Here is a 16,937-nt window from a genome sequence, read left to right on the forward strand (position 1 = left end):
ATTCACAAGGTAGAAAGTAGTAGAAGTCAGTTACAGAAAACAATTCACAAAGTCTTCACTTTAGCTTTTTAAGTAATTTGTCTAAGATATTTTCTTAATTATTTCAGTGTTCGACCTCCTAAGAAAAGTTGGAAGAAGATCTTCAACCTTTCGGGAGGAGAAAAAACACTCAGTTCGCTGGCTTTAGTATTTGCTCTTCACCACTACAAACCCACTCCCCTCTACTTCATGGACGAGATTGATGCAGCCCTTGATTTTAAAAATGTGTCCATCGTTGCATTTTACATATATGTAAGTAATCATTTAGGGGTTTCATTCCACTCCAGGCCCCCCATACATTACACACGGGATTCTGTGACTTCTTACCTTTGAGCTTTTTCCCTGTTCTCTAACTCCATGTCCTCTGATGTCAGTGGAGACCAAATACTTTTTTATTTGAACCAAGTATTTCCATTTTGGAGAAATAAAATATAAATTAGTAGCAGAATCACAACTGGAATCCCAGCTGGAATCCTAGTTCCTTTCTATTAGGAGACTTTTAGGCAGTCATGCTTCAAAAATAACCCAAATTCCTCTGAAACTCAAATACCGTTTTATGAATTCATCCATGCCATCATTCCTTTACAGGTTAATTATCAGTGTAATGTTGAATTTATTGTTCAAAAAAATGAAGTTACGTTTATTATGTGATTTACCCATTAATAATTAATGTTTCTAACTTACTCTTTCTTTCTCTTTAGGAACAGACCAAAAATGCCCAGTTCATAATAATTTCTCTTCGAAATAATATGTTTGAGATTTCAGATAGACTTATTGGAATTTACAAGACATACAATATAACAAAAAGTGTTGCAATAAACCCAAAAGAAATTGCATCTAAAGGACTTTGTTGAACTTGTTTATACTGAAGAATGTTCACATTGACCTGGTTCACGTTGATTTGGTGTATTATACTACTGATTTTTTTTTTTTGTAAAGGAGTATGAGTTATATAAAATGTGTTTTTCCTATACTGGATTATAAATCTGGTTTCTGTTTTGTGATGTGAATTGTCATGTTGTAGAGTCTAATAAAATATTCTCTGTGCCTGCTTTTAGGAAATTGTTAAACTGGCAATTATGCAAGTGGCAGACTGAAGAAAAATAAGATACCTTGAGGGTCAGGTGACTTGCCCGTAGTTCCAGGTTGTTGTCAGCAGAGTTAAGTGTGTTAGTTGAGGCAAAGTTCTATACCAGGTTGTGTTGTCAGGACTTTGGCCAACACCAGAAAAGTCTGCCAGCTCATCTTGAGTGAATTCTTAAGGGCCATTTAATTTGCTAATTTAGACAATCATATTTATTACCCAGATAACGGAATTGTTTGTAAACCAGTCATTCTGGATTATAGGGGTGAGAAATTAAATACCATGCTTTTCTAAAACGATGTGTTTGGCCATTTAAAACAGTTGCAAGAGATTCGATAAACTAGGACAATATCTGAACACAACTAGACTATCTCATGTTGAAAAATACCCCTATAATGGCGTTCATAAGAAAAATGAAGCATAGATAGTCCCTGACTTAGGATTGTTTGACTTAATATTTATCAACCTTATAATGGAGTTTATCAGGGTATTACATACATTTCAACTTAAGATATTTTTGACTAATGATAGTTTTATCATTAGTCTCACTGTTACGTCGAGGAGCATCTGTATTTGGGGAATCTATCAACTTCCTTAGTAATAAATGGAAAGTAAGATGTCTTGAGTGCTATTTGCCTATCAAATTATCAGGGTGTCCCCCCCCCCCATATTGGCTGGGGAATTCCTACAATGTTATTAAAGATAAGTTGGCAACCACCTAATTTTCAGAAGGAATTTTGGTATTGTATCAGAAGTTTTTGACCTAGCTATATAATTTCTGGATATTTCTCCTAAGTAATTAGAGTTCACTGGGTCAGTGGATCATTATTTTAGTTATTAAAAATCTAAGACTGTATCCTAATAAAGCCATAAAAATATAAACACAGTAGCATGGACTTTAAATAAAACAATATCTGAAATTCAAGTATGGTCATTTGTTTTAAATCAAGAATAAGGGAAAAGAAGTAAAAAAAAAATGCTATCATTTTAATCAAATGTTTTCATTGGTAACAGTACAAATAAATGGAATTTAACACTTTTATTACATTCTGATAACCAGTGCAGTAGAGCTTAGAGCTTGGTACTGTAAGACTTAAAACAGAAAATAACCAGAACTCAACAAAAATTCCAAAGCTACCAGTCCTGAGTTTGAGCATCTTACCAAGTGACTCAGTGCAAATAAAATAACAAATGAGTTCATTAAAATGTTTTTATTAGATATAAGACTTTAGAAATATTGCAAGATTATATACTTTAAATCGTGCAGTCTTTCTCCTGGTAAAAATACAAAACGGAATAGCATGTATAAGAATGACCTACTTGTATACCTCATACCTTGTAAAACACTTCATAAAATTCATTGAAAAAGTCTTAACTAAAAACTGGCGAATTACAGAATATTAATGTCAGGCCTAAAATGGTGTAGGTATATACCTTTTTTTTTTAGCTATAAGTGATTCTTTCAGATTATAAACCCTAATTTGTCAACATTAATCTTGGCGTACTTAAGTCCTTTAAGGGTAGTATGACAGCATGCGGAAGAGTACGTGGGTTCTCCCACAAACCATGGCCTTGGCCAAATAATTTTATGTATTTCCTTGTCTACAAAAGGTGAGGGTTAAAAATACCAACTTCTCAGAGACAAGTCAGTGCTTCACACAATGGCTAACATACACTCCATTGCTTACTAAATAAGACTTACAAAAGACTTTATGGTGTGACTATTAAGTAGTCAAATTAATGCAATTTAAATAATCAAGTTAGTAACTATTTCTAAACTCATTTGTGACCACTGATGTGAATTCATGTCATTCCAAATTCTGTTCCTGGTTGCCACTTAACATGAATTTTACCTCATCGTGGAAGACTGTCTTTTTGGGTTTATAATATAATCTGAATAAGAATACAAAGTATGGAATACCAGTCAAGAGTGGTATAGGAGGCAAATAATGGATATGTCTGCAACTTTCAGCTGTATTGTGAAAAAGGTGACAGTTTAGAAAAGACCATTTCACTTGTGCTTAACGGTAAGTTTGAGGCAATTAACTTCAGTTTTTATTTTCACCCGCTCAGTATTAGGAAAGTGAAAAATCTGCCGGTCGTTAATGTGCTAAAAGCTGAATATATCTCACCTATTATACCCTTCAAATGTACTTTGTTCACACAAGTTAATTGTACTAGGTACAATCTGAGTCTGATCGTAAATTGAATACAGTCATGTTAGTCTTAAGACTTGCTCTCTGTAGGCGAGAACTTGGGAGAGCTTTCTAACTTGTTCCCAGAATAACATAGGTATTCATGATAATGTGTAATCTGTAGGGCCAGGAGCATTTCTTAATCTGGTCTAGAAAGTCTACAAACTAGGTAAGGTTCCTCAGTAATCAAGAGCAGCCCGTGTGGGAAAGCAAGTCAGTTTGCTCTCAGGGTTGCATGGAGAATGGGCCAAGTCATACCACACAAATCCCGTTAAGGAAACCAAAGGGCTTAACGAAGTTAAAGAATACAAAGTTAGTCCAGGTGCAGTGGCTTACTCCTGTAATTTGGAAGGCTGAGGTGGGAGAATTGTTTGAGGCCAGGAATTGGAGACCAGCCTGGGCAACATAAGAAGCTCATCTTTACAAAAAATTTGCAAGGTGTGGCATATGCCTTAAGTCCCGGCACTTTGGGAGGCTGAAGTAGGATCGCTTGAGCCCAGGAGATTGAAGCTACAGTGAATTATGATTGTGCCACTATACTCCAGTCTGGGAGACAGAGCAAAATCCTATTTCCACACACAAAAAAACTAATTTGTTACTTTCATATTAGCAAAAGGGATGTCTGGCAGGAAATTTAAGAGTTTTTAAGATGAATAAAGCTCACATGATGCCATCAAAACCTGTTGTGGATGAATTACATCACCAACATGATTCTGTTCCAAAAACAATGTTTTTGTTATCCAAGAACTGATTTGACTGACAGAAGACTACAAAAGTCAAATACAATCTTAAAACTTACATAAACTATAGAATACGACAGGTAACAAAATGCCCATTCCCTAAAGCAAAAGCCTTATTTGGAATGAATGTTGATAAATATTTAGGGCTCTTAAATCTACCTAAAACACATTAGATGGATGGATCAGGTATGTGTGATCAAAAGTAATGCCTTGTCATTTTAAAACTGCTATAGGCCAGGCACAGTGACACACGCATATCTCAGCACTTTGGGAGGTTGAGGTAAGATGGTTGCTAGAGCCCAGTAGTTTGAGACCAGCCTGGGCAACATAGCAATACCTTGTCTAAAAAATCAAAAAATTAGCTAGGCATGGTGGCATGTCTATGGTCCCAGCTACTTAGGAGACTGAGGCGGGAAGATCAATTGACGCCGGGAGGTCTATGCTGCAATGGGCCATGATTGTGCCACTGCACTCCAGTCTGGGTAATAGAGTGAGACTCTGTCTTGACAAAGTTTGCTGCTAGATTTTAAAACCTCTTTTTTGCCATCCTTATTCACCTATTCAAAAGCTTCAAGTCACATCAAAATGAAGGCATATGCACTTTGAGGATTTGGCTATCTTTTAATCTAAATGCTACATTTACATAACTGCAAAGCCAACTTACTGTATGTAGTATGTCATAATGGTTAAGACAATATTGGTATAAGAATGTTTGAATGTCATAGCAATTAAGTCAACCCTTATAAAGCCAATAAAAATTGGACAATGTATTAATAGTCAAACCAAATAATTACTAGATTTTTTCCTAATGATGATTGGATTTGAGTCATGTTTCATAAACTGTCTCATTTCTAACTTTGATCCATCATTTCTAAACAGAAGCATGGAAGGTTTAACACATTTCTATATGCTTATATTTGTTGCAACTCTAATAAAGTTTAGTTTGCTATTTATCTATGCTACCCCTATTTCTCCATTTTGCAATGGTTAGTCTCTGCTATACAGACTTAGCCCATATAAACAATTCATATTTAAATTTTCAGTGAGAAACTATTTTCCACATGAATTCCTTCAACAAATATAAAGTGTGACATAGTATGTTATTTAAATCATGGAGATTGTTTGATAAATCATGGTAAACAGATAGAGAAACTTCAGAAAAACATATTGAAGTGATTTCATTTAAGAACGTTACAACATGTTGGTTGAAAAATAGTATCAACATCAGTATCATTGATATTAGTGTAACTATAACAATGTTAAAAATTTTTAAGAATTCAACTTCTTTTTCATCCTTATCAGGCCAGGAACATGGCATCTCTTTTGAAGAAATTTTCATTTCAGGAATGAGAACTTCCTTAATTTGTCCAATTTCTGTTCTGCTCCATTCTTTCAATACTTTGCTTACTCGAGGATAAATTTCAACTGGACGAACCTCGGGAAGTGGTCTTTGCTTCAAGATCTGCACACGCTGGCGGACATCATCAACTTTTTCAAGAAATTTAAGTGGAGATTCCTCTTGTAAAGATGTTGTCAGTGTCATTAATTCAAGCTGTTCCTCTCTTATTTCTTTCATTCTTTCAATTTGTGGAGTATATTCTTGAGTAATCAGATTGCCAACATCACAGAGAGCCAATAGGAAGGTTTTTTTTTTCTGTTCCAGTGTATCATTAAGCTCCTTAAAATACTGGAGAACAACTTCCTGATCACCTTGAACCATTTTCTCAGAAAGAGATTTTTGTTCTTCCAGCTTTTCAGTAAGACGACTAAGGTCTGTCCAATGTGTGTCAGTTAACTGTTCAAGCAGTTTTTGAGGAGTGTCCTTTTCTTTCAAATAGGCACTTTGAAGATCATCTATAGGATGACCGTGGTGTTGACCTATGGTAAGGCAATGACCACAAACTAATTTTTTATCTAGTAGACAATAGACATTCAACGGCTGCCTGTAATGTTCAGGACAGGTAACAATATCCGGATGGTCTTCTTGCTGGTACTTTTCAATAATAGCCCTCAATGCAAAATTAACGGGTAAAGATTCAATACCAGATGCAGCAATTTCAACAATACTTCTGCAATTCGGGCATTTGAGTGGAATTCGTAAAGGTCTCCATATGTAAAAGTTACCAGATGCCTGAAGAACATTTTCCAAACAATTTCTACAAAATGTATGAGAGCATGGCAGTACACGAGGATCTTCAAAAATACTATAACAAATGGAGCATGTTAACTCGTCCTCAAAATTGTGCATTTCCTGTCAAGAGAAATAAGTATTTTAAGTCTATATACAACAGACAGCTGCACATATTATGGAACATCCTAAGCATTAATCTCCAAACTGTTAATATACTGTGCTTGTCATTTAAATGAGGACAATTGAGGCATTTATTAAGATTTTTTTTAAGTGAAGCTTTCTTAGTAATTCAATTCCTAATATATATAATATTGAATAATCATCTTTAAGAGTTTATTCCTTTGGGATAAAAAATCATTCCAAACAAAACAACTGCAATTGTTTTTGTTAGTTTAAGAGAAAGAGTCTTGCTCTGTCACCCAGGTTGGAATATGGTGGTGTTATCATGGCGCACTGCAGCCTCAAACTCCTGGGCTTAAGCAATACTCCTACCTCAGCTTCCCTAGTAGCTAGGACTGCAGGCATGTGGCACCACACCTAGATAATTTTTTTGTAGAGACAGGGTCTTGCTATGCTGCCCGGGCTAGTCTCAAACTCCTGGGCTCATGTGATCCTCCCACCTCAGCCAAAAAGTGCTGGGATTATAGGTGTGAGTCACTGCACTTGGCCTGCAATTAATTTGTAATGAAATGCTTCAAAGTTATTTAAATGTGTTTGTAATTAAAAATAAATAAAATTCAAATGTTTTATTAAAGTCTACTTACTGATTACTTATTGATTTTAACTATTCTGTACAATTTTTTAATACTCTAAGATGCTAAAATCAAAACTATACACATATAATGAATAGGCAAGACTATTTCTATTCCATAACAATACAAGTTAGACTTAGCAAAACTATATTCTTTAATCCAAAAGAAGGAAGCATGCTCCCAGTTGGTTCAATCATGATTTCTGAAGCAAGTCACTACATTTCTCTTGAATTCGCTTCTTGAATTAGAATACAAGTATGCTGAAATCCCAGGATCAGCACAGTGTAATTTTCTAAGGCAATAATTTTAACTTGAAGATTTAGAAGGGGGAAAAAAGTTTAAATTAGTCCTTACAATAAAAATCAGCTTGAAAGATGAAGAGTTAATTGTGGTAACTTTGAATTACTGACTTTTTAAAAGTGAAAAACCAGAGCACTAATGGTAAAGAAGAGCAAACACCACTGGTCATCTTTCCTTCATTAAAAAAAATCTCATGATGAGTACTTCCCTGAGACAAAAAGAAACCAGGATATAGTTCAGAAGCTATCTCTGACACAAGTCACTTGACCTCTTGGCAAGCTGCTATTGATATTTCTAACAACAGAAGCCTGATGGTTTGCACCCTACCACCCCCAAGATCAGAGGAGATCATGCACATTCAGGGAGCCTCGGCACACACAGCACCCTCCCACCTCTCACTATTTTCCTTTATCTCTATTCCTCAATACTGGCCACAACCCCAAAGATGGACTTGCCCCTAGACAGAGAAAACTCAAGTTCCAACACCTTTTAGATAATTTTAAAGCAAAAAAGCCAGGCCGGGTGTGGTGCCTCAAGCCTGTAATCCCAGTACTTTGGGAGGCTGAAGCAAGAGGACTGCCTGAGACTGGGGGTTCGAGACCAGTCTGGGCAACTTGATGAGACCTTGTCTCTACAGTAAATCAAAAAATTAGCTGGGTGTGGTAGCTCACACCTGTAGCTCCAGCTACTTGGAAAGATAAGGTGGAAGGATCACCTGAGCCCAACAGGTCGAGGCTGCAGTGGCCCTGCGCATGCCACTGCGCTCCAGCCTGGGCAACAGAGTGAGACTCCAACTCAAAAGCAAACAAAAAAGCCCAAGAGCCATTACCAAATTATCCTCTAAAACTAACTTTCAAGATTAAAAGTTTATGAAAACAGCAACTAAAAACAATTGCACTTTTAATAAATAAAACCTTTGTAGACTTTATAGCTCGTGGCTCCTTATCTTCACCATCTGTCTCTTACTCATCGACTTCAAATCTCAACTTGAGCCTGTGACTTCCCTAGATTAGGCCCCCTGCCAATCTTGTCAAACACTGTACTTCCACTTCATAGCACTTAAAGGGGTTTTACTTAAAAGAATTCTGTAACACCTTTGTATACATTAGAATGTAAGCCTCCTATAAACACAGGAACTTTAACTGAACCTTGGTTATACTCCTATAATCTAAGCCTAAACTGAACATATAATAAGCATTTACCCTCTACTGGTTTAATGAATAACTGCCTTTTAAAAGATTAGTGTTGGGGGGGGTTGTTTTGTTTTGCGTGTGTTTTGTTTTTGAGTTGGAGTCTTAAGTCTTACTCTGTCGCCCAGGCTGCAGTGGCATATCATGGCTACCGCAGTCTCGACCTGCTGGGCTCAGGTGATCCTTCCACCTCAGTTTCCCGAATAGCTGGAACTACAGGCATGAGCTACCATGCCCAACTAATTTTTTTATTTATTGTAGAGACGAGGTCTCACCAAGTTGCCCAGGCTGATCTCAAACTCCTGGGCTCAAGCAGTTCTCTCACCTTGTCCTCCCAATGTGCTACTACCACAGGAGTGAGCCACCACGCCCTGCTGGCTTTTGTTTTGTTTTTGTTTTTAAAAGCAAAATCTCTACTTTGTTTAGGGAAAGCTTTAACAGGAAAATTCATCAGAAAATACTCCATACAGAATGACAGTATTCAGATCCCTAACAAGCCAAGAAGTGTCACATAGACTACATGCTTGAACTGGGATGCATTCCAGAAAACTAAAGTAACTGGGCAACAGTAAAGAAGATGACATACACCGCAGATAAGTTCAAGTAAATACATGTCGAGGAGACTTTATAACTTTATCCAACACCTACAGAGAGGTCTGAAGTCACACAAAAACCACCCAAGAAAAACAAATACACTTCTCAGAGTATTTCAGTGATGTCATTAGAATTCACAATGAAAGAATAAAGAGAATAGCATTTTTGCAAGACATAAAATTTGAGCGGTGAGGATAAAATTCAATCTAGATTTAATATTATTACAGCTATTAATTGTTAAAAGAAGCAAAACTAGTCCTAAAACAGAATCTAACTTTTCTCTCTAAAGCCCTGTTCTATCTTTTCAAAAAGCTAGAGGACAATTCTGTCTCTGAGAAACCATATGGTGTCCCAAAGTTCCTTTCTTCAGAATGAAAATATTCACAACAGTATGGTAAAGAAAATGTCACCTCCTGAGCTTATATAAAATAGAAGCAAAAAATCATGGTCTCAAAGTCACTATCATATACATAAAACTTTTAATTATTTTTTAAAAATTTTCCGCTGAAGCTTGTCTAGAATTAAATTTATTTTTAACCAGAAATTTGTGGGTAACTTGAGAATTACAGAAATCAAATTCTATTCTGAGACTTCCCTCTTCTGATTTATTAAAAACTGATTTTAGGCAACACATTTATGAGAAATCAGAACTGATTAAGAAAAACAAGCCTGTAAAGATACTTTGCAAGGCCAGGAACTTTCTATCTCTGGTTGCTGCCTGAAGTTCAAGATATAGGTGGCTATCATGCTTAAAGGTTAGTTCTTTCAGAACCAGTATGAAACTTTATTTGACAGCCTTTTTTTTTTTTAAGAGACATGCTGACCAGGCTGGTCTTGAACTACTGGCCTCACACCATCCTCCTGCTTTGGCCTCCCAAAAGTGCTAGGATTACAGACGTGAGCTACTACACCCAGCCAAGAAACATCATGAAACTTTATGCACCAGAAATTTTTCATAATCAGCCTGGAAGAGAGAGAGAGTGAAGAAAATGAGCAAAAAACTATGTATATTTTCCAGGATGAACATCTTGGATTTAGCTATGTTTTATGTAGGTTTCCAAACAATAAAAACATTAGTGATCCTGGAAACTAGAAGACAATGAAGCAATATCCTCAATGTCCTCAGGAAAAAATTGTTTCCTACATGGAAAATAAAATTCTGTATCTAGGGGGGAAAAAGAATCAATCAATTCTCATATAAAGACAGTTATAATGCGGTAGCTCCAAATATGAGAGGGTTTGCACATAATGCTCTTTACCTATTCCAAAGAAGCCATCCGCAAGTCCAGCAGGGAAAGATACTCGTTTTATTAGAATTACAGGAGACACCAAGGATGGCCAATCAGTGAAGAAACAATCCATTCCTCAGGACAGTACAGCATGCAGTTTTATAATCAAGCAAGTTAACTATTCAAATTGCTATATGGTGTTGACAATCACAATGAATAAGGGTGCCGCCTACATAGTTCTCAGCTCTGCTAGATCACCTGCATCCTCTGGCTCATTACTGGGAATAAGCATATCCCACAGAGAACAGCCTTGGCCAGATGCTACTTTCTAAAGGAGGGGGAAAGGGTCTATGTCCAAATATTTACCTCACAACAGTTTGATATAAATGTCCCAAAAGTGAACAAGCCCCTGCCAACTCTTCCTTAAAAAACTACTGCAGGGAGAAAAGAAAAGCAAGAATTCTCACCCCAAAATGGTAAAATAGTCTAGAACAACTGTGTAGGCCTAGGGAACAATCAGCCTGGAAGAGAGAGACCGATTCAGAAGGGATGTCTTTAAGTAATTACATGAAACTGACAGAATACTTCATGTGTCCAAATATGTTGACAGGTAATGAGAAACTGAACTTAGAAAAACAGTGGTGGAATTATGAAAAGAGAGAAAACATAGTATTTTGCATGACTTATTTGTGATATTAACAGTCATTAGTATTATAAATATCAAATACTGCTTTCATCCCAAAATATGACAAATTATATTGAGAGGAGAGAATAAGAAAACAATTTAGGAATTAAATCTTAATTTTTCCTTATAAGAAAGTCAATACATACTTTAAAATAAAAAACAAAAAGTAAAAGTAGATTATCTGAAGATATAGAAGAAGGTATCAAAAGAAATTGTTAAAAGAGATGAAAGTGACTACTTCTAGAAAGCAGGAATCTGCTTTTCATGATAAATATAAATCATAGTTTCAATTTTAACTATTAATAAGCAATTTAAAAATATAATAAAAATTTAAAGAAGAAAATAAATACAATCTTACAAGCAACCAGGCAGAAAAGCAGGATGAAAAAAGGAAATCAGAAACATAATAGTCTCAGAATTCTCCTCTGAGATTGTAATTTCCAAAGAAAACTGGAATGGCCACAACAATTATCTACCACATCTGCTGTTCAGAACTGTGACTTTGCTGCTACTACCCCTTCCTGCCTTAAGAGATAAAATCTAATCTCCCCCTAGAAAAGTATGTGCAGGCCATGTGACTGCTTTCACTAACAGGCTACAGTATAAGTGATGCTATGGGTTCTGGGTATAGCCCTTAACTAGCCTGGCAGGGTGCTCCCACTTGAGCCACAAACTGCTATGTGAAAAGTCCAGGCTATACTGATGAAGAGAGGAGTCAAGGAGAAAAGCAACAAGACGGGAGACATGTAAGTAAGAGCTGCCTTAGACATCCAGCCAGCCCAGCCCTCAGATGTTTGTTACACCTCAGGAGATAATCAGAGCATCTCCAGCAACAAGGAATGCTAGAAAACAATGTAGCAATGTCCACAGGGTCTGAAAGGAAAAATATATGACCTGAGAACTCTGTACACAGCCAAGAAGTAATTTATTCATGTGAAACAATAAAAATACTCTAAGCAAAATCTACAAGGTTAAAAAATATATTCTATATATAAGACAGAGCTGAAGCCATATACTTTCATTACCAAACAAAAAGGAATATAAAATAAGGATTCCACTAAAAAATTAGGGAGAAAAAACTAGTAAAAGCAGAAGAAAAGAATTAGTAAAGATAAATGAATTACAAAATTAAAATTGCTGGAGCTGATAAATCCAAATCCACTGGGTCTTTAATAAATAAGCCACCAGCTATCTGTGATAGGCAACCTCTAAAATGGCCCTCTACAATCTCCATCTCATGAATACTTTTGTAATCCCCTTTCCTTGACTGGGGAGTCAGTGGACCAAAACCAGGGCCTCCTTTCTAACATCCAGAACCCAGTAGAAATAACAGGATATCACTTCCAAGATTTTGTAATAAGACCACAGCTTCTGTCTGAACTGCTCTGGCTCTCTCTCCTTCTCTATCAGAGCACTCTCACTGAGAGAAGCAAGCTACCATGCTGTGAGCAAACCAAGAACCACTTGGTATGGTGAGGAACTAAGGTCCAAAAGTCTAACACCCCATAAGAAACCAAAGTCTGCAAACAACTACACAGGTGGGTGTGGAAATAGTTCTGCAACGACTGCAGCCTCAGCCAACAGCTTCACCGCACACTCAGGACCCCTTGGGCCTGAGGCACCCAGCTACACTGCTCCTAGATTCCTGACCCACAGAATTTGTTTCAGTATTTTTTGTTTTAAGCTGCTAAGTTTTGGAATAATTTGCTATGCAGCAATAAATTAATACAGTGTGTTAATCAAGAGAGGAAAGGAAGAAATGTACAAAGTTAACACTGAAAATATGTCAAATACAAAAAAAGCCAAAATTATAGAGAAAATCCTGCATAACTCTGTGATATATTTCAAAATCTACAAGAAATTAATTATTCTCTAAATCAGCTCAAATTACCAAAACTGACCCAAAAAGATAAAGCAAACTATGGGAGAAGCTGAAAAAAAACAGAGGGGGAGGAAAGCAAGCTTCCCTAATAAGTTCTTTCAAACAGTCAAGAACAATTTCTTGTTCAACTGTTCCAGAATATAATAAAAGTTTGCTGATTGTTTTGAAGACAGTATAACATGATTCCAAAACCTAACAGCTTCAATACAAACTAAAAATAGACGAATCTTAAAAATGGACACTGATATAAAATTCTAAATACAATATTAGCAAAAACAAATCCAGGAGTATATTAAAAGAACACTATATCATAATAAATAAAGTTCTTTCCAGAAATATAAAGCTAATTCAATAACGGAAAATCTATTAATATAATTCACTCAAGCCAATGAAGAAAAAAATATATAATCACATTAAATGTAAAAAACACATATAATATCAAAATGAATAAGCAGTTCACAGAGAAAGTAGAAAGGTGACTGCCAGGGGTTGGAGAAAGGGAAGAATATAGTTATTGTTTAATGGGTACAGAGTTTTAGTCTGGAAAAATGAATAAGATATAGAGATAGAAGGTGGTGATAGTACAAAAAAATATGAATTCATTTAATGCCACTGAACTGTACACTTAAAAAGGTTAAAATTGTAAACTTTGTTATGTATATTTTACCGTAAAAAAAGGCTTTTTAAAAAATTTAAGTGTCTTTTCTATTATCCAGACTCCTCTTTGCCAAATAAATTTTAGAATCAATTAAAAAGTAAAACAAAAGTAACCCATGTAAAATGTATTTTCTTCTAGTGAGTACTAAGCCCATGTAAAAATTGGTACTTAGCTCAAGATGTCCTGCTTTCCCTTTAAAAGCAATCAATAAATACAAATATAAGAAAATAAGTCTTCTCAGAAACAAACCTAAGGTAAAATAATCTACTTGCAAATTATTTTAGTGTCAAAAACAAACTCACTTCTGAATTTCCAAACTTTTTATGAAGTCTTCCTCCAGAGGGCTGATTCCCTATGGAGCCCCATGCATATTAGGTAAGAGGTATTATGAAATGATGAAAAATATCATTACCTATTCTCCTATAAACTAGTTCTTAAGTTTTAATTCACTAATGCTTTAATGCCTTTCAACTCTAAACATGAATGGTTATAAAACATTCATTACATTTTTACAATCTCTGAACAAAAATTATATTCACATTATAGATGACTGGCCCCAGAACTTCTAGTGAGTCAGCTGTAAGTCTGGGAAAATTCAAGTGGTGCTACCACCCAGATTGGGGCTCACATCTTTGTGGCCCTCACTGATAAAGAAGTACATTTCAGCCGGGCTCGGTGGCTCAGCCTGTAATCCCACGCCTTTGGGAGGCTGAGGTGAGTGAATTGCCTGAGCCCGAGGGTTCGAGACCCGCCTGGGCAGCGAGACCTCATCTCTACAATAAATCAAAAAATCAGCCGGGCGTGGTAGCGCGCGCCTGTAATTCCGGCTACTTGGAAGGCTGAGGCGGAAGGATCGCCGGAGCCCAGCAGGTCGAGGCTGCGGTAGCCAGGAGCGGCCACTGCACTCTGGTCTGGGCGACAGAGTGAGACTCCAACTCAAAAAAAAAAGAAGTACATTTCATGCAATTCAAGACTTCCTTAAGAAATATTACAATTACACCTATCTATACACATACAGAAAACAAGATTTTTTTTTAAACACTGCCCCAGAAAGTTATAGAGATGAGATTTTTAAAAACATCTTTGTCACATATAAAGATACGAAAATAATGAGCAATAACCGTAACTTTAAAAAAAAAAACCATATAGTCATACCTAATTTTAACTCTTTGATCATCTGTACTGTTTTCTTTCTTTATATAAACCTGTTTCCCCAAACTAAAAAAGGAACTATTGATGCAGTTTAACCAGGAACTGACTTGAGAAGTCAAGGTTTTAATTGCTTTTATTATTCTCTTCAAAGTAAGCATATTTGTTAGAAAACATTCAGCAACATTTGTGGTGAAAGGTAATGTCAAAACTAACATTATCTAAATTCAAAATTTTGCATGCCAGATTAAATTATCCTTCAAAGGATAATTGTTAACTAAAAACGATCAATATGTAAATATTAGTGGAAAAGTATCCAGGTAATTTAAGTAATAAATGCAACATGCAGATCTGTATGCATAAAATACCACCTTTGTGTTTGTTGAGATGTACACATCCTTGAAAAATTTCTAGAAGGATATACAAAAGAGTTAACAGTGACTATCTATAAGGTATATGAGGGGGACCCCAAAAACCCATCAGCATCAGTGTACCAGCAAGCCTTGTTGTGAGGCTGCGTTCCGCTTCACTGAATTGGAGGGGGGGCTTCTTTTGACTCGTTTGCCCATTTCATGAAGTGTGATTTACCAGTGCACCTGCCCACACCAGGTTCAGCAGTTCTTAACCAAAAAACTGTAAGACCCCCAGGTCCCAGCCTTCCTAAACAACCAATCTCACCCCGAGGGACTTTTTTTGTTTCCCTGGGTTTAAAAAGTCCTCAAAGGAAAACATTTTGCCAATTGTGGAAGAGGTGAAACAAACAAACAAACAAACAGGAGAAGCACTAACAAGCATCAAAATTGACAAGTTCAAAACCTGTCTTGAACAGTGGAAAAAACATCCCAATGTGTGTACTGCATCAACGGGAGTGTACTTTGAAGGTGACTGAAGTTTAAACATGTAAGAATACAGAATTTTGTATAAATTCCGGGTTTCTGGGGGTCCCACCTCGCACATCAAACAAGAGAGTTGTTTACTTTTCACGTTATGTTCCTTAGATGGGGCCATTAAAATTTTGTACATCACCAACATATATCTTTTTTCAAGAGACTTTTCAATTTCACCTTACAGTTTAATTCGTACAGTCTGTAAAAATTTACTGATAAAGCTTTTCACATTCACTTAATCTCCCGGAGTTTACCTACTTCGTCGATTTCCTGGTTTTGGGATTGAATACACTTTCTCTTCTCCAACTTTCCCAGAATTTTTTCTTCTTTTTCTAAAATTAGAATAATTTTGTATTTAGAGTTATCGTCTCACGTCCTATAAATGGTTGATTGTTCACTGTCTTTGATGTTTACCTTCCTTATGCCTCATGTTTTTAGAAAAGTGACAAACACCAACAGCTGGAGCTGCAGTAGAGACATCACGGGTACCTTAAAAAATCCCCCAAAACTCTGTGACCACATATATTGTCACAGTGGACCTCTTTCTACAGCAGCAAATACTTTTTTTTTTTTTGAGTAGGAGTCTCACTCTGTCACACAGGCTGGAGTGCAGTGGCACGCTCACGGCCACCGCAGCCTCGACCACTTGGGCCCGGCTAATCTTTTTCTCGACTTATTGTAGAGACGAGGTCTCGCCAAGTTGCCCAGGCTGGTCTCGAACCCCTGGGCTCGGTCAGTCCTCTCGCCTCGGCCTCACAAAGTGCTGGGAATACAGGCTTGAGCCACTGCGCCCGGCCAAGCTCTCGACACTATGAACCAACAACGGCGATGATGGAGCAAAAACATTCATGCAGGAAGTTAACTGGAAGACAAAAGCATTCCCGGCAGAAGACTTCGCCCGCTCAAAACTGGCTTAGTCGTTACCTACTAACTTAGCAGCAACAGCCTGCTCAGCTCTCGGTTCTGCCATGAAACGCCGTGGGACCTCGGAGCAGCGTGACCCACCCCCTCCCAACAAGGAGGCTGCACCTCTGTAAAACGGGTGTCGTTACGCCCACCCGGTTCAGTCCCGTGAGAACCTCGCACAAAGAAGGGGCTCAAAACGGCAGTGCTCGCCCCTTCCCCTTCGCGAAGCCTTGCACCCAGTAGCCCAGGCGTCCCTCCTCACCGGCCTCCCGCGCCCGAGCGCCGCCCCGCGCGCCTCCCGCAGCTCCACGCGGAAGGGAGGCAAGGAGGATGCCGCAAGCTCTCCCACCTGGGACAGGAGGGAACAAATGCCGGACCGAGCCCACCCTCCCCATCACCAAGCCCCCTCGACAGACGACGGAGCCAGAGTCGTCTCCCCGAATCCGAAAAGAAGGTCCCAAGACTCACCGCGGGGAAGAAGGAGGCCAGGCGAACGCACCACGCCGGCGGCCCCTC

At 37.5% G+C, this 16,937-nt stretch overlaps 2 protein-coding genes across 4 annotated transcripts in view; one reads left to right on the forward strand and one right to left on the reverse strand.

Annotated features, from left to right (window-relative positions):
- SMC4 (structural maintenance of chromosomes 4) overlaps positions 1-1,083 on the forward strand; it is a 40,512-nt gene extending 39,429 nt beyond the window's left edge. The window contains exons 23-24 of one of the 2 annotated variants that reach the window (XM_008053945.2): positions 108-291; positions 741-1,083. In XM_008053945.2, the coding sequence (XP_008052136.1) occupies positions 108-291; positions 741-893 (337 nt within the window). In that variant the 3' untranslated portion in view covers positions 894-1,083. The remainder of the gene's footprint in view (positions 1-107; positions 292-740) is intronic. The other variant, XM_008053946.2, reaches the window with a different exon arrangement.
- A 3,349-nt stretch (positions 1,084-4,432) lies between these two features.
- On the reverse strand, positions 4,433-16,922 carry TRIM59 (tripartite motif containing 59). 2 transcript variants are annotated; one of them, XM_008053947.2, is made up of 3 exons: positions 16,890-16,922; positions 15,774-15,847; positions 4,433-6,309 (listed from the first exon to the last, which is right to left on the reverse strand). In XM_008053947.2, the coding sequence occupies exon 3, from the start codon at positions 6,304-6,306 to the stop codon at positions 5,098-5,100; it is 1,209 nt and encodes a 402-aa protein (XP_008052138.1). In that variant the 5' UTR covers positions 6,307-6,309; positions 15,774-15,847; positions 16,890-16,922; the 3' UTR covers positions 4,433-5,097. The 2 variants fall into 2 exon arrangements, with proteins under 2 accessions (XP_008052138.1, XP_008052139.1); XM_008053948.2 differs by lacking the exon at positions 15,774-15,847 and having other exon boundaries at positions 16,890-16,914.
- Between the last annotated feature and the right edge of the window lie 15 nt (positions 16,923-16,937).

The sequence above is a fragment of the Carlito syrichta genome, unplaced genomic scaffold, assembly GCF_000164805.1.
Source record: "Carlito syrichta isolate Samal-C Ts95f unplaced genomic scaffold, Tarsius_syrichta-2.0.1 Scaffold288891, whole genome shotgun sequence".
In the NCBI taxonomy this organism is placed as follows: Eukaryota; Metazoa; Chordata; class Mammalia; order Primates; family Tarsiidae; genus Carlito; species Carlito syrichta.

What these genes read in the sequence shown, in the direction of transcription:
- TRIM59 (XM_008053947.2), bottom strand. Translation starts at nt 6,306, where the DNA reads ATGCACAATTTTGAGGACGAGTTAACATGCTCCATTTGTTATAGTATT.